The sequence below is a fragment of the Chaetodon trifascialis genome, chromosome 13, assembly GCF_039877785.1.
Source record: "Chaetodon trifascialis isolate fChaTrf1 chromosome 13, fChaTrf1.hap1, whole genome shotgun sequence".
NCBI classification, from domain to species: domain Eukaryota; kingdom Metazoa; phylum Chordata; class Actinopteri; order Chaetodontiformes; family Chaetodontidae; genus Chaetodon; species Chaetodon trifascialis.
Genome location: NC_092068.1, coordinates 904,219 through 927,871, shown reverse-complemented (window position 1 = coordinate 927,871; position 23,653 = coordinate 904,219). Strand labels below are relative to the sequence as shown.

The 23,653-nt window shown below is 41.4% G+C and overlaps 1 protein-coding gene across 1 annotated transcript in view; it reads left to right on the top strand.

Moving 5' to 3' along the window:
* The window catches only part of piezo1 (piezo type mechanosensitive ion channel component 1 (Er blood group)), a 308,724-nt gene that overhangs the window by 61,432 nt on the left and 223,639 nt on the right, over window positions 1–23,653 (top strand). Inside the window, exons 3-4 of the mRNA XM_070977141.1 lie at window positions 18,142–18,307; window positions 21,577–21,718. Coding sequence (XP_070833242.1) covers window positions 18,142–18,307; window positions 21,577–21,718 — 308 coding nt within the window. The remainder of the gene's footprint in view (window positions 1–18,141; window positions 18,308–21,576; window positions 21,719–23,653) is intronic.

Here is a 23,653-nt window from a genome sequence, read left to right as displayed (position 1 = left end):
AATAATCTCCTTTTCTCTTCAGTGTCTTTAGATGCTTGCATTGGAACCAACCAATGGGTTTTTAAACCGCCAGTAGAGGTGGCTCTTTCTTCACAGGCTTCCCTCCGTCCGTGGTTGAAGGTTAATTAAAATCAAAATCACAAAAACAACACAATTTCTATATTCTTTTCACATGTGATTAGCCACTATAGAAAGTGTACATCGATTTACTCAAATTAGGCAAGCATTGATCTGAATACAAAAAGTAATAGTGGATTACAAAATATTCAAAATAGTTAAAAAAAACATTAGTAGATTAAAAGGAAAAACAACACAATGATGAGATGGTGTTTACAAATGTCTAAGTGTACTGCCTTAGAATGTCACAAAAGTAACCCTATCTGTTCTCTAATTGCGCTTTGTTAGATCTCAATCTCAAACATATCCTTCGCTCTCGACTGAACCATCGATCGATGAAACATCCGAATTTGTCTGAAATGGAAACTCCCATTCTCCTCCAGTCTCTCTTACTACCTGCTGTGGGGCCTGGATCGTTATGTTTCTAGCCCTGTGAATCATTAGTTTACAGCCAGTTAGCAAACAAGCACACAGGAAAAGGAATACGAACACAGCTATTGCTAGAATGAATAAAAATTTCACCAAACTGTAACCCCAATAACCAAAGGTAGCTGACAGATCTCCCCAGTTGAAGCCATGATTGATGTGCAACTCTTTTATACCTGCAGTCGTGTCATGAACCATATCCACAATCTCAGCTGTTGCATCTGAGATGTACGAGCAACATTCAGTACCAATAACCTTATATGTACCTCCCTGGGATGCTAATAAGAGATCAAGGGCCATACGGTTTTGCAAAGCTACAGTTCTAACCTCCTGCAACTCCTTATTTACAGCTAAGGCTATCCTACTAGAAACATTAAGGTGTCTTTCTACAACTGTGGACAGGGATTTGAGCTCTTGTTGAGTAACGTATATGCCGTACCATGGGAGAAAAACTCCCATGGCATATACGTTACTTACATATACTAGCAACTTGATTGGGCACAGAGATTTCTCTCCTATGCCTATGAAATTCGGGATGTAATGTGGCTATCTCAGAGGCATCTACCTTCCTGATCAAGGGAATGAGGTAAGCTAAATAGCAAATACCTTGGGATCCATCATAAGGTACACAACTATAGGCTTTATCACCACAAACAAGGAACACTTTTCTTGGCAAGGCAGATTGATTCAGAACCACATCTATAACAGCCTCACAATCACTCTTACCTAAATATTTGTTCTTTCCTGTCCCTATTCCTCGGAAACACTGAGAAATGTTCTGCAATGCATGCACAGATACTGGTGGTAGATACACTGAACAGTCTCGCAGTGTCTTGTGATGGCGCGGAACAATTTTGAACTCTCAATTTAACTGATCCTAAGTACATTGCCCCGAACCATGGTTGTGTATGTACCATCACTTCAGCCAGGACAATAGGACTGTAGGGTTGAGGGATGCATGTATTACTTCCTGGTGGGTTTGAACAATTAGTTTGAGCAAAAGTCACCAGGAATCTATAGTCAAACTCTACCTTCACATATGCCTGCACATACGTGACACGCAGAAGATGTGTGAAATTAAGTCCTGGTGGGAGGTATTGCTCATTAATTCTTTTGGTAACGTACTCAGCAATACTCACATACTGCTCATAGTCACCAACATTCAAGGGATAGGTTGGAGTGTAGCAGTCTCCTTCCTTGTCCTCCATCCTGGTAGCTAGATCATTCCAATTGAACAGTTCGTAGTCAGTCTTTGTAAAAGGAATGGGGTTAAACATTGGAGAATGCATAGATTTTGGCATATTCTGACATATCCAGCAATGGCTGAAATTACGTTCACGTGCATAGTCAATCATCATTTCAATGGCTGCATTCGATTTAGGGATGTCTGGCACAACATTAATTCTTCCTAATGTCTTATTTCGTGAGAGGAGGCGATATGATGAAAAGAGTACGAGATGTCGAGGTTCACTATCACTAATACGCTTTCTTTCTTTACTAGTATGCGATTCCATGTGTTGTGCAGAATCAGTAACCATGTCAGTGTCTGAAATATGAGATCATGTGCGCTCAGTGCTTGTATCAGATGGATTACCACACCCAACCCCTTGATTGAATCCACTCAGCAGGAGGAAGATGAGCAGCCATTCTCTGTTCTGCCATGGATTCCTTCCTCCTTATGATCGGCTGGGGTCGGGGCTGGTCTGCATCTGGATGCGTGGATCCATTCTGCTCTACCCTCAACCTTAAGGGCTGTTCTGGTTGTCACCAGCACCTGTAATGGTCCTTTCCACCTAGGGGACAGAGACACTTTCTCCAGAGATTTGATTAGTACAAAATCACCCACATGAGAAGGATGAATATTTTCCTCTGATGGCTTCGGGAGTCTGCTTGACACCTGCAAATGAAAATTTCTCAAAATGTCAGTTAGTCTTTTAACATACTCTGTCATATATTCATCAGTCCAAAGCAGAGTAGTCTTGTGGGATGTCAAAGGTGGACTTATCCCTGTGGACATGGATCTCCCCATCAATACTTCATGAGGACTTAATCCAGTCGTTGCATTTGGCGTGCTTCGAATTGAATACAGCACAATAGGTAATGCATCAGGCCATTTCAGACCTGTAGTCATCATTGTTTTGGTCAGTTTTTCTTTTATGGTGGAGTTCATTCTCTCAACCTGACCTGAGCTCTGTCATCTGGAATGGTTAGCCACAATCCATCTGGTGTATACTGAATAACAGCATGCAATTTGCATAGCAGATCTCGACCCATTAGATTAATTGGACTCTTCTCAGAAATCAGAAAAGAATGTTGAATCTCTGAACCTTCAATTATTACATCTGATCTCGTGGACATTGGCTCCGTAGTGGAAATGCCCGCAACACCTACAGTGGTGACATAACTAGAAGTTGGAATACACACCTGCTCATCAGCCCTGACAGCCGAAACAGTAGCTCCACTATCATTTTGCAAAAGGGTTTGAATAGTGAAAAAATCATTGTTTTCACGTTTGATTCCAGCATGAGTATCCCATGTTTTAATAAATCTCTGTATAAATTCTGGTAAGGGCTCTTTATTTCCTTGCGCACACTGGGCAACTTGTAAAAAATCGCTGCAAGATTGTGCACATGCAGCAACTGCGGTTTTAGCATCTTCAGCTAACCAATCCTGCAATGTTTTGCTTACAGGCCATTGTCCATCCTCTCCTGTATTAGGAAACACAAATGACTCTTGACATAGTGTCCATTGTGCACCCTATGTAAAGGATACTAGCTGCTTCACGTCTGGTACAAGGCAGTTGTAAACAGTGCATACTTGTTTGAGCCATATGAGGTACTCCACCGGATTGCCAATTGGATTTGGGGCTTTGTGTACCATGTCCAAAATTTCTGATGGGGTCCACAGTTTACACAGCCATCTCTCCTATCATGATCTTTGGAGCTGTTAATACAGGCTCTGACTCTTTTGTTTTTCTGTCTAGGGATCTAGTCACTATTGGGATGCGTTTTATGTGTTTAAGTAGTATGCTGGCCCCATTGTCCCTCTCTCTGTGACTTTGTGTTCAGTAACTGCATGTGATGACGTTGCTCCCTGTGGATGTGTGTCTTCGAATGGCCCCTCCTCCTTGGAGGTGTCTGTTTCTAAATCTGAGTCAGTTAGTGTTCTACTCTCACCCTGTGCAGAGCTCTGACCTTGAGCTTCTCCCTCTTCTTGCTCAACTTCATGCATTTGGGCAGCTAACTGTGCCTCAGCGGCTTGCCGTCTTTACTCAGCTTGCCGTCTCCGCACTACAGCAGCTGCAGCATGTATAAGAAAATCATCATCTGTTGGCCTTCTGTCAATCCTTGATTCACTAAGTAATTTGGGATACAGCGAAGTCGTATAATCTGTGTCATTACTCACATTCCTGGAGCACATATCATTCCTACATGATGCAATTGGAACTGGTAGATGAGCCTCACTCAGTACTGTCAACACGCTGTCTGAGGCGGGTTTGCTTTGACGTCTCACCCAACCATACATAATTGATTTCACACTTGCAGTGATGTCATTCTGGTGTCGGTCTTTAATTTTCTTCATTTCTGCAGCTCTAGTTTGCAATGTGGCCTCTAACAAAGGCACGTGAGAAGGAGCAAAACAGGCAGTGCATTTGTCTATGGTTTCTTTCAACTCAACTGGTATAGAAACATCACAATGCTTTTCATTCACTCTCACATTTGTACCACTCCGTTCCTTCCTACCAGTGGACTGTTCTCTTGGAACTCTTGGAATATTTTCCCGAATTACCATATTTCACCTGATTATTCAAGGATTTGTTTCTAGCCTCGGCTGTGGACTGATTATTACCCATTTTAACTTTCACTTAATTTATCAATGGCATTTTCAAACAACAAACAACAATATGTCAACAAACACTTCTGCAGAATCTAAATCTCCATAGTGTATAAATTTGCTTTAGCGTCCTATCAGTGGTACAGCTTCTGAAATTATCTGGATGAAGCTCTATAAGAACTCTCCGTCTGGTGTCTCTTTTTTTCTTCTGTGGTTCTCAGACACAACAGAATTTTCTCTCTCTTTTCATGTACAGATACAGATTTACCACATCTCTTGATCACACCGTACAGATACAGATTTACCACATCTCTTGATCACACCGAAGCAAGCATTTCTCAGCCGCCCCAGAACGTCTTCCCATGGATGTAATCTCACTGTGGGCCTTATCTGCCAACAGGGCGCAACCCAGAGTTGCCCCAGAGACCACCATATTCACTAATCTTTATTCACTGTCACCAACTGATCACTGACATTATCATTTTCAATTCAAGGAGCTTCTTCAAACCTTGTACGACTCCTTAGTAATTTAAAACCACATTGAATCCTTGAATCCAGTCACATCAGCTCACCTAATCTTTACAATTCAGAACCTTTTAGCACTATTGATTAAACATCTACTGGGAAGTTTGTATGGCACATTCGCTCCAAACAACACTCCCAGACAAATTAGCCAGGTGTCCGGCTGAACTCACAGTCCAGCTGATACTGGCTGAACAATTGAACAGCTGTTTTCTCAGTCTTTTGTTGTCCCTGTCCCAACTTGTTTGAAATATGTTGTTGGTATCAAATTCAGAATTGGACAACTTTTCGGATTATTCTTTTGACTCCTCTGTTAGAAATCTTGCGAGGTGCACCTTGTCGTGGCTGATTCAAGGTGAAGTGTGTGATGTTCTTTCCACTTCCGGATAATGGCCCCCAACAGACCAACACCAGAGACATTGATCTGTTAGCCATTTGGCCATGCTATCTTAAAAGGGAGTTCTCGCATGCCATTGTGATGACTGTGTACATCCCTTCGTCGGCTGTAGCAACAGCAGCCGGCCAACTACAACATACTGCGGTCTCACAACTGCAGATATCACGCCCTAGGCCTTCCTTCCCATCTGTGGGGACTTCAATCATACTTCTTTGTCCTCCACTCTCCTCATCTTCACCCAGTTTGTTAAATGCCATACCAGAGAGAATACAACAGTGGACATACTGTATGCAAACAAGAAGGATGCTTGCAGTTCATCACCCCTCCCCCAGCTGGGCCATTCCGATCACAATCGGGTTCATGTGCTCCCTGCATACATACGTTTAGTGAATAAACAACCACCAACCATCAGGTATGTGAGAAGATGGTTAGAGGAGTCCAGCATGGCACTGAGGGACTGCTTTGAAACCACTGATTGGGATGTGTTGTGCACAACACACAGGGAGGATATTGACAGTTTAACAACCTACATCACGGACTGCTATAACTTCTGTGTGGAAAACACTGTGCCTACAAGGAAGGCACTTTGTCTCCCAAACAACAAACCCTGGGTGTTCCCAGAGCTGAAAGCCCTACTGAATGAGAAGAAGAGGGCCTTTAGATCAGGGGACAAAGATGAGCTAAAGAGGGTGCAGAGGGAGCTAAAAAAGTAGGTAAGGACAAGCAAATACTGCCACAGCATTCTGAGAACGTAGTGCTCGAGTGGGGTAATAAGGAACTATGAGCTCTTTAAGATAAGAAGGTGCCTGGCCATTTATGGCTTTGTAAGTAAGGAGGAGAATGCTGCTGCAGCGTTCTGGAGCAACTGGAGAATATTCAGCAACGAATTTGGGGAGCCTGATAGTAAGGAATTGGAATAATCCAGCCTGGAAGTTACGAATGCATGGACTAGTTTTTCTGCATCATTTTGAGACAAAACATGCCTGTTTTTTGCAATATTACGTAGGTGAATAAAGGCATTCCTTGAAATTTGTTTTACATGGGAGTGAAAGGACATGCCCTGGTCAAAGATAACTCCCAGATTCTTTACAGTGGTGCTGGAGGCCAGCGCAATGCCATCCATCACTGCTATGTCATCAGAAAGTGACTTTCTAAGATGTTTAGGGCCTACTACTATAACTTCAGTTTTGTCTGAGTTTAGCATCAGAAAATTGCAGGTCATCCAGGTCTTTATGTCCTGAAGACATGCTTGTAGTCTAGTTAACTGACTGGTTTCTTCTGGCTTCATTGATAAATAAAGCTGGGTATCATCTGCATAGCAATGAAAATTTATTGAGTGCTTCCTGATAATATTACCTAAAGGAAGCATATATAGGTGAATAGAATTGGTCCAAGCACAGAACCCTGCGGAACTCCAAAGCTGACTTTAGCGAGCACAGAGGAGTCATCATCTTAGCGCAGTTCCCTTAATGCCAATGAAGTGTTCCAGTCTCTGCAATAGGATACCATGGTCCATGGTGTCAAATGCAGCACTAAGATCCAATAAGACTAGTACAGAGATAAATCCTTTATCAGATGCAATTAGAAGGTCATTTGTAACTTGTAAGTTGGAGGGGGAACAATGCCAGAGAGGCTTGGAGGGGCCTGAAAACCATCCTTTCTATGCAGTGGTATTTCTTAAGTGCAGTACAATATATGACATTAGCAGTTTTTCTCATGACACACACACACACACACACACACACACACACACACACACACACACACACACACACACACACACACATATAATTGTCTTTCTATGGGCAGCAGAATTTTTATGGCATTTTTTAAAAATAATCTGTACATAATGTAAATAAACATCTTTTTTTTTCCTATTCTGTATCATTTATACTTTTTTTTTATCTTGACCCCTCTGTGCCACTGTTTTTGCTTTTTGTAAGACTTGCTGGCTGTAACGACTTAATTTCCCCGGTGTAGAATCAATAAAGTGCCACTCCAAACTTGTGCCAGGGTAATCTTTGTGGACTTCAGCTCTGCATAGCACCTCAAGTGGGAGCTGAACATCAATCAATAATGTTGCACTTTTACACCGCCATCGCTGATTTTATCCTTACTCCCTCAATCACCATCTGGTATGCTACTGTCTCTTCCAAGGACAAGGGCAGCATACCATTTGCTCCACAAGAAGAAAAAAGATAGCCAGTTAATTAATTCAGTCTCAATTGAGGAGGTTGCTACTAAATTCTTGACTCATGTATACAATAACTGTAATGCACACAAAATCACATAACCAGGTTCTTTGTAAACCTATTAATGACATATGCAATTAAGCACTATTAAACATACAAATAAATGCAATCATGAAAAATTGCAAGACTCAGTTCGAAGAGGAATGTCTTTAGTAGACAGCCAGACTGACTGATCTAGCACGTAGGGAGGGGCTGGGTTCCTGTGGTGGTCAGCAGATCTTTGTTTTAACCTCCTGGGTGGGCACGAAAGCTGCTCTGGCCTCCTGGGAATAGAGGAGGCTGGTAACCCAAGGAGACTTCAAAGGGAGAGAAGCCACTGGCGGAAGAGACTAGAGAGTTATGGGAGTATTTAATCCAAGGAAGGAGTAAACTCCAGATGACAGGATTTTCAGTGGTGAGGCAGCGCAGAGCAGCTTCCAGATCCTGATTTGCCGTCTCTGTTTGGCCGTTTGACTCGGGGTGGAAGCCAGAAGTTAAACTGACCCCCATGGCTCAATGGGACTACGACCACTACTACTACTCTGTGCACAGATGGTGCAGGCAGCGACATATTCAAGTGCGATCTTCTCCAGGGAGGATCACCGAAAGTGTCGGCGGAGGAGTGAGATGGTGTGAGCCAACTCTTGGGTGGCAAACCACCACAAAGAGAAGCATGGATTCACTGTAATACTTGGGAACAAGCAGACTGTGGCACAAAAAGTGTATGGGGAGAACCGTTAGAAGAAGAAGAAGAAGAAGAAGAAGAATTCCTTTATTCATCACATTTTTACACACAACATGCAGAGTTGAGGGGGAAACTGTACATGCCAGGCATATGTGAAATTCTTTCCCGCTTTTTGACCAATCCATGGACAGTCCTTCCTCCACGGCAGACCAGGAGCGGTGGGCTGCCAGTCAACCAGGACACGGGGACCAGTTCCTCTTTGTCACCATTGGTCAGGTGGTGATCTTCTTGCATGTAGGTGCAGGCACTAAAGGCATGATGGAGGACACGCCCAGCGCCCACATTGGGATTCGAACCAGGGACCTTCTAATAGCTGTGAGGTGACAGTGTTACCGCCGAGCCACCATGCTCCCATTCCCATCCCATGGTCAGCTTGGTCAGAGGTCTGGTGATCTCACTATAATCCCGGATAAACCGCCAGTAGAAGTTAGTGTACCCTGAAAAACGCTGTAATTCCTTACCCGTCTCCGGGCCTGGCCACTGCTCCACTGTCCTCACCTTTTCTGGGTCAGTCTATATGGGGTTATGGAGACTTAGCCATGGGTGACTGTGCACAAGTGGGGAGTGTGGAGCTTTTATAATATGAAAAATTGCTTCTTTGTGATGATTACCAGACAGAAAGAGAGTAGTGCAGTGTGTTACTTCAGTGAGTATTTTTCCATTTAAAGCATATGCTTTGATGGGTGTTTCCAAAGGCAAAAGCTGTGCTGCAACCCCTTCGTCCAATAGATTATCCTCTGCCACGGAGTCTGTGAGAAGAAGAAGAAGAAGAAGAAGAGGGAGAAGAAGAAGAAGAAGAAGAAGAAGAAGAAAAAGAAGAAGAAGAAGAAATCCTTTATTAGTCACAATTTTACGTACACAACATGCAGAGTTGGGGGGGACTGCACACACGCCATGCATTTTTGTGAAATTCTTTCTCCGCTTTTGACCCATCCTGGTCGTCCTTTCTCTGCGGCAGACCAGGAGCGGTGTTTATATAATACATTTATGACAAGCGTAAACTCATTGTGCTTCAAGAAACATAAGTAACATAGATAATATAAGTAAATATAAGATACATAAGTATTACATATAAAAACAAGCAGAACAACATAGATAAAAAGAACATGATGAAAACAAACACGATAAGAAGGTATTATTATTATCATTATTCTTAGAAGGGAGATAATAGCAATAATAATACTAATTACCAAAACAAATAAAAAAATAAAATCTACAATTAAAACCTAACTAAAAGCTTGCCAAGAAAGATACGTTTTTAATTGGCTTTTAAAATGGGGAATTGTTGGTTCTCTGTAGATAAAAGAGCTTGGTCTGTGCCAGCTCTATTTGAGAGCTGATGGTGAAGCTTCAATCAGCTCCTTACTACCAGCTTCATCAAGCCAGGTCTCAGTGAGTAAAACACGATCAAGTTGATGGGATTTTATAATATAATTTACAATGAAGGTTTTATTAGTAAGGGATCTGACATTGAGAAGGGCCATGTTTAAAGTGCGTGATGCTTAAGTGGAATGGTCAGTTAAGGTAGGTTTGGGCCTAGGATGGCTACAGTTATTCAGAGACTGCGTTTGGGAGTCAAAGCACACAGTGGCAGGACTCACACAGTTAATACTTGAAGTGTTAGAGGGAGACACAGAGGCCTGGATTCAGTCTTGCCGTAGTGCATTTCAGGATGAGAATGCTAGAAAATTTATAAAATTTGTGGTCAGCTGTTCTGTGCCCTTTCTGTTGGAGTGTACACCATCTGCTCTGTACAGGCTTGCGTTAGTCCAAAAGTAATCAGAGTTAGAGGTAAAGTCATATCCTGCAGCAGAGCAGAAGTTTTTTAACAGTGATGTAGACTGAAAAGTCAACTGAAATGTTCAGAGCTTTTGGAGAGAGTTGGAATGGGGCCAGACATCACACGTTTTCCCATACTCTCAATTGTATAGCACAGAGACTCAAGGTCCGCATGCAGTTTGCTGAAATTTCTCATCATGACGTTGTTTGTTCCCATGTGTGTTAAAACAATGTTAACAGTTGTGTGTAGGTCAATGAGAGGCCAGAACCTTGAACTTGTGGTTACCTTCCCACAGTATACGCAGTCATCTGCCAGAATTCTGTGGACCGTAGAGTGAATGGAATAGATGGATGGATGGTTCTTTTCAACCGCCTCTCCCCAAGTCGGTTGTCCAGCCGGGTAGCGAGGTTGATCGGATCAATCAGCTTCACAGGCTTGTCACAGTTGGCTAACTCATCCTTGATTTGCTTGTTGAGGCCACTGACGAAGACACCACGAAGGGCCGCCTCATTCCATCTGGAGTCTGAAGCGAGAGTCCAGAAATCCACCATGTGGTTGGCCACTGAACAGGACCCCTGCTGAAGTCTCAGGAGATGACTCGAGGCATTCCCGGCATGGTTGGGGTGATCTAAAACAGTTTTAAACTGAGATTGGAAGTCCAAAAAAAGTGAGTGTACTTAAACCCATGCTGGAACTTAATTCCTCAGCCCACACCAGTGCTCTGCCTGTGAGGAGCCCCATAACACAGTAATTCTTAGATTGATCAGACATAAATGAGCTTGAGCGCTGAAGTAAAACTATGCCGCATTCTAAACAAGAACCCTCTACATTTATCAAGGGTCCCATCAAAGGGTTCTGGGTCGGTCACCTGAACCTCTTTGATGGGAGGTATGTCAACTGAAGTGGTCTGGGGTGGTGGCAAACCTTTTGCTCTGCTGTAGGTATCGGTGCCGGCTCCCTAGGGGGTGGTTCGCACCGGAGACATCCTGCAGGATTTTGTATGTAGATGTTAAGAGGTCTAGACATCAGAATTTAAAACACAAAAGGACCTCATATCCTGGTGACGAAATGGGAGGTGGGATGTCTCAATTAGATGAAGTACAAGGAACTGAGAGCCACCATTAGGTGCTGCTAGGTGAGACAGATGCCGAGATAGTTCACATATCTGGGTCACCATGTGTTGGTTGGACTCACACAAAGCTGGTAACAGTTGCTCGTGTTACCCTAGCCAAACACTCTGGTTTGGAAATACATTTTGCACCGTATGATTGGCCAAGGTAGCAGCCAGTCAGAACATATTAAAATGTTACAAATACGACATATTAAACAAACAAACAAACAAGCAAACAAAAAACATACAATATTGCACAATAAAACAACAAAGACAACTTTTAAAAAATAGCGGAGCGGACCTCTCAAGAAAAACAACAACATGTCTCCATCACCACATTCTTTATGATGCAATTAAATGTATTAATTGATATGAGTGTTTCTAATCCAAGGTCCTTCTGCAGATTATTCCAAGCCCATGGGGCATAGTAGGAAAAGGCAGTTTTTCCCAAATCAGTTAAAACCCGGGGTACATTGAAAAGTAACCACTTGGAGGAGCGTAGCTGGTAATTAACAGAGCTGACACAGAGGTTACAGAAGTAGGCTGGAAGTTTGCCCAGTATTGCTTTAAAAATGAAAATGTACCAGTGCTTTTGCCTGCGAATGGTCAGTGATGTCCAACCTACAAGATTATAAAGAATGCAGTGGTGAGTGAGGGACTTTGCATTTGTAATGAATCGTAAAGATGCATGATACACTGAATCAAGACTACGTAAGATGGAGGAAGCTGCATGCATATACAATATGTCACCATAATCAATCACAGGCAAAAAAGTAGCTTCCACAAGTTTTCTCTTAGCACTGAAGGTAAAACAAGACTTGTTTCTAAAATAAAAGCCAATCTTCACTTTAAGCTTCCTGACTAAGGTTGTTATATGTACATTAAATGAAAGCTTGTCATCTATCCATGTACCCAAGTACTTGTACGAGGGAACCCTTTCAATGGATTTACCTTCAGAAGCGAAGATGCCAAAATCACTAAGCAAATAGGACCGTGCTTTTGTGAAGACCATTAACTTCATTTTCTGAGTTTTAAAAACCAGTTTTAAGCAAAGCAATGAAGTTTGTAATGACTGAAATGCAGCCTGAAGTTCTTGCACTGTCCCTACTATGGAGAGAGCATGGGTGTAAATAACTGTATCATCAGCATATAAATGTATTTTTGAATGTCTTTACCCGTATCATTTATAAAGATAGAGAACAGAATAGGCCCCAAAATGGATCCTTGGGGGACACCTTTAGTTATCTTCAGAAATTCAGATTTGTGGGCCTCTGCATAGACACACTGAGTACAATCTGTGAAATAATTTTTGAACCACTTTACAGCCTTGGGACTGAAACCAATAGATCTTAATTTGTTTAGTAGCAGTTCATGGCCAACTGAATCAAATGGCTTAGAGAGATCAACAAATAAAGCAGTGTAGTGCTGTTTTCTGTCCAAGGCATTAATGATATCATTGGTCACAGTTGTAGCCGCAGTGATATGCTATGGCCAGTTCTAAAACCTGATACATGCAAGGTTGGGGTGAAGTTCACCACTTTGTGAAACACATGGACTTGACCTCGCCACTATCGCCAAGTGCTTGCTCATGAGGGAATTGTTGGGTCTCTGTAGAGCTCGGCCTATACCGGTTCTATATGGAAAAAATCACTGTATTCTTTTTGTTTTTACATTTTACACAGTGTCCCAGCTTTTTTGGAATCCAAATTGTGGAAAGTTTCTTTGTGAGCTGGTTGGATGCTGGCCTTGGGCATGTTTGGTGTGGCTTTGGGATTCAGTTAAGTTCTGGGCAAGAGAAGTATGGTTCAAAATACAGGGGCTGAGCCAATCACACTGAAGCATGATGACAGTACCTCACCAAACAAAGAATCAGCTTCTCCAGGGAATCATGTTAGTGTCTGGATGGTGCAGAGCAGCACAATGTGAACACCCAGTACCAAACATGTATTTTATATATTTTTAACCTGCCCCTAGTGGCAGGGTGGCATCAACTGTTTATGCCTTCCAAAACTGTCATACTGTTTGAAAAAAAATCTGCTTTATGATGTGACAATGTTATGAATAAGTAAGGTATAAAGACATTTACAGTCTGGTTATATTTAGGCATAAAATTATTTGGTTAGGTTTAGGGATTATAGTTTTTTATTAAATTATTACTGTTAGGGCCGAGCCTTGAAATGATTATTTTACTGGACTCAAATAAGCATAACGATATGAAGTAAAAGAACAAAGGAATTTATTAAAACAAAAGGCAAAAACTCTCGGACAGAAAATGTACTCAGAGTGGAAATATAATCAAAACAGAAACTGAAGAACTGGGGCAGAGTAGCACACCGAACATGGCTGGAGAATGCTGTAACAGAGAACACACATAGCAAAAGAGTCCAGAAAGTAAAATGAACAAAAATCCACACGAGTTCAATCTTCAAATTACAGGGAGGTTTTCAAAACAGCTTTCTTCACAATTCTCACTCAGAGATTTGACTGAACACATGGGAGAGATCAGAATGAACTGGCAACCATGGGTGCAGAAATCCAACCTTAAATACTGCCAGTCTGATGAGCCTAATGCACAGCAGGTGCACAGGTGATTAGGAGAAGCCAGCAGAGAGAGAGGAGGCACCCAGTCTCACCCTACATTTACATGTAGCGGGGAATTTTGAAAAATTGATATTTTGGCCCCTCCATTTTAAAAAATAACATTGTGCACACAAAATCGTTTTCAAAAATGTTGTCGTTTACATGAACCCAGATAATTCAGAGGCCTGTACCATAAAGCTGGATTACGGCTTAGCGAGATAACTTCAGGCTTAACCCTGGCTTTTCGGTACCATAAAGGTGGTTTACTTTCTATCGGGCTACGTTGCCGTGGTAACCTATGCTGAACACCTAACCTGCTCCGGAGCAGGATAAGTTCAGGATAAGAGCTCAGCAGGTATAAAAGCCCCACCTACTGACCAATCAGTTCTCTTGGAAAATGGCCTGTCCGTTTTATGAGAACCTGGTGGATCTTGGTGCACAGCTTGTGCGAAGAGCACTCAGGTGCTCAGGAGAATATTTAGAGATCGCTGTAATCCGTTCGAATTGTCTAAACAATCACTGTACGAAAGGTACAGGTTTTCGGGAGAGGGGTTACAATACATCTGTCAGCTGCTGGAGCCTTACATCAGTAATGTAATGCACCGCAACCACGCGCTGACAGTCCCGCAGACAGTGTGCATTGCACTGAGGTTTTTTGCCACAGGTAATATATTTCTTAGTGATGTTTGTAATTATTATGATGTCTTTAAATCCCTCGTTGGATGGGTTACAAGCAAGCCACAGATAAAATGCCATTAATCAATTATTTGTTTAAGTAAATCATGGATTGATTTATTCATTCATAGGTACTTTTATGTATTCTGTTGGCGATGCCGAAAACCTCGGGAAAAACACAGTATGTAGAGCTATTCATAAAGTCGCGGGGGCCCTGACTGAGCTTGTTGATGCATTCGTGGTGTTTCCTGGCCACCTGCCCACGCAATGCATCAAAGAGGGCTTTTATGACATCGCAGGTAAGCAAGGTTGATGTGTAATTTGCATAATGTAGACTAAGCCCTGGGATGTTTGCCGTTGTATATTGTATTGTATATAGCCTCCAACATGTAGGCCTACATATACATATGCTACATGTATAAGATATAGTAAGCGTACTGACCACTTTGAAGTATATTTTTATACTTATGTTTGATTTGCTCCCATGTTCTCTTTGCTCCACTCGGGTTGCATCTGAAATAATAAGGCTACAATCACATGCCATAATGAAAAATTTCATACACACATATATTTATGGAACACACAAATGTTACTGTAGTCAGATATACAAGTGCAGTCATAGTGGGGAAGTATATTATAATGGCACTAACTTACGCATTGACACAGTCAGCGATTTTTTGCCAGCAATCCTTGCGCCGTTTGGCAGCTGCAACTGTGTTGCTTTTTGCCTGGATTATTGATTTGTATTCCTCGTATTTATTAATTATTATTGTTTGCTCCTCCATAGTGAAATATGCGCTCGGGCTGATTTTTCCATGTTTGCGATTGCTCGCATGCAGCAAACTCTGCCCTTTTTATGTGAGCGCGCACAGATCTAGATTGGACAAGCCTGAATTGAATTAGTGAGTTGATAGCCGGCTTTATGGTACCGAAAATCCGGAGGGCGGATGTCTCGTTAAGTGAAGCCCGATAAGTAAGAGGAAGCCCGGCTAGGTTAATCAAGCTTTATGGTACAGGCCTCAGCGGTTGAGCACATCATAACTATGACAAACCTATGGGCGCGAGTGTAAACATAGGTCGCTCACATGGTGTTTAGTATTTTCAGTCGCATGTTGTGACATTTCGGAACCTAAAATGCAACACATAACCGGCGTTTTCAGAAATCTCCACTTTGGCTGGAGTTTTCAAAAATTATCATTTTCCGTGAAAAAAACTCTGCATGTAAAGGAGAGGCAAACCGCATCAAAACATATGCTTTTTCCCTAAGTGTAAACGTAGGCTCAGACAGACAGGGAAACAGACAAATAGAAAACAATAGGAATAGATCCTAACAATTACTTAGTTAAGGTTAGGAAAACGTCTTGCTGTGAGTTAAAATGATGACTTTGTTAATATTTGAGGGCCTTTGTTATCATGGTTTCAATATTAAGGTTAAGTTTTGGAAATAATCATGATCATGGTCAAAGCAACAATGTTTACTGGTGGTAGAAAACAGGTAATTACATTTTGTTCAGCCATCCATTATTATTATTATTATTATTATTATTATTATTATTATTATTATTATTATTATTATTGTTAGGGCCACGGGGCAATCATACTGAACCCCAAGCCCTATTGTTATACTGCCTGTTTTTTCTTCTTATTAGGGCCACGAGGTTAAGCCTTGAGCCCTATTGTTATACTGCGTGTTTTTTCTTCTTCTTATTATTATTATTCCTCTTCCATGTCAAATTTCGATTTGCTACTAGTCCTACAGTTTTGAGAGGACCCAGGTGATGCTAACATGCTAATGCTAACATGAGGTCCTATGAAGTTGTTGGTGCATATGGGTTTGACTTTTGATATCAGGTTGTTATGCTAATATGCTAATGATTAGCATGCTAATGCTAACATGCTAACCTACGTAAAATGATTCTTAAATGCATTCTAATGGTGTTTGAGATCTTTTTAATGTGTTATTTGACACGCTAATGTTAGCTTAGCATTAATTTTTTGAAATCTCTGAAGAATCTCATCATAATGTACACACTCTGGCAGTAGCCCTTATGGCCATTTCAAAATTTCCCCAGGGGAAATTGTCTAGTTTATCCATAAAATTGTTGTGTAAGCTTTCTTTGTGGGAGCTACACTGTTAGGTTCCATCTGCTTCCAGTCTTTTTGCTGAGCCAGGCTAAACCATTCCAATTTTCTCATCTGACTCTGGGTGGGATGGTTAACCAGATGATTTATTACAGTTTTTGCCCGTTGCTTGAACACTTTTTGCAAAACTTGGCTCACTGTGTCAAAACTCTACACACAAGCAAAGACATGGGAAATAAAGTATTCACATCTATGTCAAACTGAAACTCTTCTATCAAAACCTAACAATCCTTTGTCAAAATGTCACTCTGATGACAAAATGATTCACACTTCCCTCATACGAATACACTTTCAGATTAGCAGCAACACACTAGTGTACTTATAAAATATAATAATATTAAACACTGCAGTCTTTCATTTTCACTCTTATTATTCAGTACTGTACATTACGGTACTATACAGTACAGTACATGCAGTTAAGAGAAAATAAAACAAAAATAACCCTTAAACCCCCCCCAGCACACAAACATACAGGTACCTGTGGCCCTCTCTGGATGTATCTATGTGGTACTGATGCAATGGTACATATTCAGCTATTACCGGATTACACCAATACTGTATTGTAAATGTGAAAGACTGTAACACTTTGACCCTGATACTGTTCCTCTCAAATGGGACCCTATACCCATAATTGCTTTATGATGATGTTGTGCTTTGCCAAGATGCGTCTGATAGTGGTAACGCTTACTCAATTTATGTTGATGAATACTTGCAAGCTTTTGTTGCCGCAGCTGGTGGAGACGGATTGCATTGTTTGCTCTGACTATTTCTACAATGGCAAGTTCCTGCTGTTGGGTGAACATGCTTTGTGTCCACCCCCAGAAGGTCTTCTAGCCATTCTGTAAGAAAATGCAACCACAAATTGTTATTGGATTGGTTATTTTTACAGTAATGTATATACTGCACTTTACTGTATGTTCCATACACAGTACTGAAACATCTCAGTATAATCACTGCATGTTTCACAATACTTTATTGTATTTGCAGTACTGTACTGTATACTGTACACAGTACTGTAACATCCCAGTGGTACAGAATGTACTATACTGTACTGTATGTTTCACAGTACTTTTTTTTGTTGCAAAAGGAGCACTAGCCAACTATTGCTTAGCTGAGGCCTATTTGTGGCTGGCTGGTTGGTGTTCAGTTTTGTAAGTAAGTAAGTAGTTTCAGGTGTGTGTTTAAGTATTTCCAATTACCTAATGTGTTTTGTATTTTGAATGGATGTGTTTTCCCAATGGTAGTGGTATGAACGAAGTGTCTTATGTATGAAATAGTGTGTAGTGTGCAGGAGCAAGTGTGTTGCATAAAGGAGCGAGTGTTTTGCAGAATTGCAACTAAAGTGCAAAGCAGCACTTTTGTTTAGGGTATGGTTACACTGTGTTCAAGGTATAGTAAAAACTTAAAGTTTTGTTACTTTGGTCTAAGCGTGTGTCAATAATGTTCAAGCAATGGGCAAAAACTTTAACATGCTAGAATGCTCCTAAATTATTGTTTATGTTCTTTTTATTAAGTTGACTATACACTGACCTTGTTGATTTGATCTTCATCATCTATCCCTCTCCTCTCCTTGTCTTCCAGGTCACACAGGTCGATTTATCAGAGCGGTGTTCTGTACCAGTCTACTATTTGTACTGGCTCATATCTGCTTCCAGACAGTACTATACACATATCCTCCTCTCAGCATCGCCATGGGTGATAACTGTTCACAATGGGACACCATAAGCAGACATATAGGAGTGTCCAGGTATGTAACTAGTGTTTGATTGCTGAAGTGTAGCACCTGTTATTCATGCCACAGCCACTGATGGTTGAATGCTGATTGAGGGAAAGGGTGTTGACAGTTTCTTTTTCCACACAGTAGTCTGCCATGGTGCAAATGTTATGGTAAATGGATTTTATTTATATAGTGCTTTTCTAGTCTGACGACCACTCAAAATGTTTTTACAGCAGAAGTCTGAATTCACCCTTTCACACACACATCGATACAATGGCTAGGCCACCAGCTCATTACAAGCTTTTAACCATTCACACATGGAACAGCATGGCACAGCATCAGGATCAATTTGGGTTCAGTATCTTGTAGTATCTATATGGGCTTAAAGTGCAGACTCTCAGCTGTAATTTGAGAGTATTCACATCCAAATTGGAGCAAGGGTTTAGGAATTACATCTCTTTAATATGTAGCCGCCTCTTTTTCAAGGGATCAAAAGTAATTGGACAATTGACTCAGAAAGCTGCAAAAAATAAATAAATAAATAACAAGGCTGCATGGGCTCTTCCCTCATTAATCTGTCATCAATTATGTCATCAATGTGGTGGCAAGTGCAATTCTCTATGCTGTTGCTTGCTGGGGCAGCAGGCTGAGGATGGCAGACGCCAACAGACTCAACAAACTGATCCGCAAGGCCAGTGACATTGTGGGGATGGAGTGTGACTCTCTGACGGTGGTGTCAAAGAGGAGGATGCTGAATAAGCTAAGGACTATCATGGACAATGTCTCACACCCACTTCATGATGTGCTGGCCAGGCACAGGAGTACGTTCAGTAAGAGACTAATACCACCAAAACTGAGGACTGAACAATACAGGAAATCATTCCTGCCTGTGGCCATTAACCTGTACAACTCCTCCCTCTGAATGGCCCTTGGACTTCACTGTCACTGTCTGGTCTGTTCTGTTGTATATTTTACAATTTGACTTTGCACATCTGATTCCATTTTGCACATTTTTTTGCACATCCAATATACTCAGTATATTACTTATTTTTATTACTGTACATTTCATTGTGTTGCATATTTTGTGTTGTATATTTCTTAATTTGTGTTGTATATTTCTTATTTTATTTCATTAGTATTAATATTCTGTTTCTTAATATTGCCTTTATATACAGTATATATTTATTCCTTCTTGTTCTTTCTCTCTTTTTTATTCTAATCTGTAATTCTGTTTTGTGTGGAGCACTGTACAAAAAACAATTTCCCCTCGGGGATCAATAAAGGAATGCTGATTCTGATTCTGATTAAGCAGTTAAAAGGTCTGGAGTTGATTCCAGGTGTGGTGTTTGCATTTGGAAGCTGTTGCTGTGAACACACAACATGCACTCAAAGGAGCTCTCAATGGAGGTGAAACAGACCATCCTGAGGCTGAAAAAAGAAGAAATCCATCAGAGAGATAGTAGAAATGTTAGGAGTGGCCAAAACAACAGTTTGGTACATTCTGAGAAAAAAAGAGTGCACTGGTGAGCTTGGAAACTCAAAAAGGCCTGGACGTCCACGGAAGACAACAGTGGTGGATGATCACAGAATCCTTTCCATGGTGAAGAAAAACCCCTTCACAACATCCACTCAAGTGAAGAACACTCTCCAGGAATTAGGTGTATCAATATCTAAGTCTACCATAAAGAGAAGACTTCATGAGAGTAAATACAAAGGATTCACCACAAGGTGCAAACCATTAATCAGCCTCAAAAATAGAAAGGCCAGAATTGACTTTGCCAAAAAAACACCGGCCCAGTTCTGGAACAGCATTCTTTGGACAGATGAGACTAAGATCAACCTGTACCAGAATGATGGGAAGAAGAAAGTTTGGAGAAGAATTGGAACAGCTCATGATCCAAAGCACACCACATCTTCTGTAAAACATGGTGGAGGCAGTGTGATGGCATGAGCATGCATTGCTTCCAATGGCACTGGGTCACTTGTGTTTATTGATGATGTGACAAAAGACAGAAGCAGCCGGATGAATTCTGAAGTGTATAGGGATATACTTTCTGCTCAGATTCAGCCAAATGCAGCAAAGTTGATTGGACGGCGCTTCACAGTACAGATGGACAATGGTCCAAAATAAAGCAACCCAGGAGTTTTTTAAAGCAAAGAAGTGGAATATTCTTCAATGGCCGAGTCAATCAAAAGAACTCAACCCAATCGAGCATGCATTTCACTTACTCAAGACAAAACTTAAGGCAGAAAGGCCCACAAACAAGCAACAACTGAAGACAGCTGCAGTAAAAGCCTGGCAAAGCATCACAAAGGAGGTAACCCAGCGTTTGGTGATATCCATGGTTTCCAGACTTCAGGCAGTCATTGCCTGCAAAGCATTCTCAACAAAATATTGAAAAGTTACATTTTACTTAGGGTTTTGTTTATTTGTCCAATTACTTTTGAGCCGCTGAAATGAGGAGCGTTTGTATAAAAATAGCGACAATTCCTATATGTTTAATCATATATTTTTGTTCAACCCCTTGAATTAAACCTTAAAGTCTGCACTTCAATTCTGTTGTAGTTGTTTCATTTCATGTGGTGGCATGCAGAGCCCAAATCATGAAGATTGTGTCACTGTCCAAATATTCCTGGACCTAACTGTATACAGTATTTCAAATAATCAAATAATAATCTAGAACAACAGTTTTTACAAGAGTATTTGCCCCAGCCATTTACACAGAACAAACATAACATAGTCACAATGTAGGGTATAGAAGATTAATCAAGCAGCAAAATACAACACGGTGGCACAACTGGTAACACTGTCGCCTCACAGCTAGAAGGTCCTGGTTCGAATCCCGCTGTGGGCGCTGGTGGCATGTCTTCTACCATGCCTTCAGTGCCTGCTGCTTGAGGAGTTTGCATGTTCCCCCTGTGCTCACCTGGGGTATCCTCCATAAAAATACCCCTACTAAAAACATGCAAGAAGATCACCACCTGACCAATGGTGACAAAGAGCAACTGGTCCCCGGGCGCCGCCGTCGGAGAAAATAATTTCACGAAGCATGGTGTGTGTGCAGTCTCCTCACTGTAGCATGTGTGTGGAGTGATTAATAAAGTGGAATCTTAATCGTAGTAATAATACTAATACAAAATATAAATGTGTATTATTAGCAGTCAGCAATCTTAGCACATAAAGAATGAACAAAAGCAGGAATTACAGCATTATTGTGAGCAATGCAATTGTAGAACCTGACTACAGTCTGTGTGGAATACTTTAGGAAATAACACATATACATGTATGTGTCTCATAGGCTTCCCTTGGATGATCCATGGAGTGTGTTATGCCTCATGTGTCCTGACCTGGGTGTATGTGTGATTGCCTTGGTAACAATCACCCTCTGCAGCAGATTGGTCAGAAACAGAGAAATGGTGGCTGCTGCCAATATTACATCGGTGAGTAATTTTGTGTGTGTGTGTGTGTGTGTGATATCAGATTTGGATTTTTCTCTGTTTTTTTGTGTTGTTCTAATTTTATTTTATTTTTTTTTAATTTTTATTTTTTGTTCAAGGTCCGTTTATTTGCATTTTTCAGGCTACAAAAAGAATTAAACAAAAAACACAGCCAAGTGATGAGCAGGGGCCCGTTGTACAAAATTAGGATTAGGGATTAAGCCAGGATATGTTGGTTATCCTGGCTCAATTTATCTGTGATCCGGTTGCACAAAAGCAGGATAGTGGAAAGTGGGATATGTTATGGGATAAGTTACCATGGAGATTTATTCTGTGGAGCTAGCCTGCTCCAGACCAGGCTAAATTTCAGGATCTATTTAATCTCATCCCTTATCTCAGTCAGCAGGAAACCAATAGTTATTCCACTGACCACTACACATTGTTATTACATCGAACTAGATCCACTATCATTATTTAAACATTAACACAAAACATAAGCATCATTCATTTCAATTTTAATTAATTTCATTAATTTCAATCATTGTAGATAAATTATGATTTTAGATGATGTTGCAATCATTAGATAGATAGTCTTTCCCATAGACTATATAAAATACACATCCAATATAAATATAAATACACATCAAAGAGTAACATGATGTTCCTTTATTGAATAAGGATAAATCAAAGCATCAGTTCCTTTCAATACTGAACTCACACAGTGGGCTCTATTTTCGACTCTGCCACCGGCGCAGTAGTATTTTCGACCGGCGCAGGCAGGCGCAGGCGCACTTGGTATTTTGGTAAACCGAGGCGTACAGAGGTGCGCCAGGATGGACGTTGCAGCGCAGTAGGGGGGAGGTGTCAGCATAATGAGCCAGCGAAGATGGCAGGATTGTCCCAGTCCATGTGTGATGGCTCTCTGGGGGCCTTCTCCTCCCTCAGGCAGGCCACATTGTGGAGGACAGCACAGGCCACAGGGATGTCACATGCCCTCAAAGGGCTGACCTGTAAGTCATGAAGACAATGAAAGCGTGCCTTCAGGTAGGCCAAAGGTCATTTCAGTCCTGGCCCTTGTCCTGGCATGGGCATGATTGTAAGCCTGCTATCTATCTATCTATCTATCTATCTATCTATCTATCTATCTATCTATCTATCTATCTATCTATCTATCTGCTAATAAATGACATACATGAGATAAGACTTTATTTATCCCAAAGGGAAATTATCAAGGAGTTATACTGTCCGATGGAGTTACATTTACACAATTTTACTCACATCTGCAGTCAATTTCACTTACAGTTTCAACTGATTCATAATCAGAGTACCGCTACATTTTCAGAGATGTTAATTAACTATTTGGATTGTAATTGTGATGGTTTCAGCGGAGCAGTGAGTGTGTATTTGTGCGCTACTTACGCATTCAGGCGGTCTGCAATACTTTGCCATGCTTTTTCTCGTTGTTTTATAGCTGTGGTGGTGTTGCCTTTCTTTTTAATTTGGTCCTTCACCTCCTTGTAAGCCTCCATGAGGATTTCTGCCTCCGACCGGGAGAAGTACGCCACTCTAGTTGCCATGGTGAATCGATGAATCTGTGATCGATGGCAGGGTCTATTTGAGGAAGCCGTGTGCACATACTATCCAGGATAGGTTTCACCCGGCTTGATGAATCCGCGTCTGCTCATCCTGGCTTGGTCTTTGTGCATCTGATTAAGGCTGGACGCTCATGTTTTGGATTGGTTGAACTCAGCTCAGTCACTTGTCTGTCTCTCTTTCTCTCTCTCTCTCTGTCTCTGTCTCTCTCTCTCTCTGACTGCATTTCTGTCTATCTTTCTCTGTCTGTCTCACTCTCTCTCTCTTGCTCTCCCTCTCTAACCCAACCGGTCGAGGCAGATGGCCGCCCACCCAGAGCCTGGTTCTGCCTGAGGTTTCTGCCTG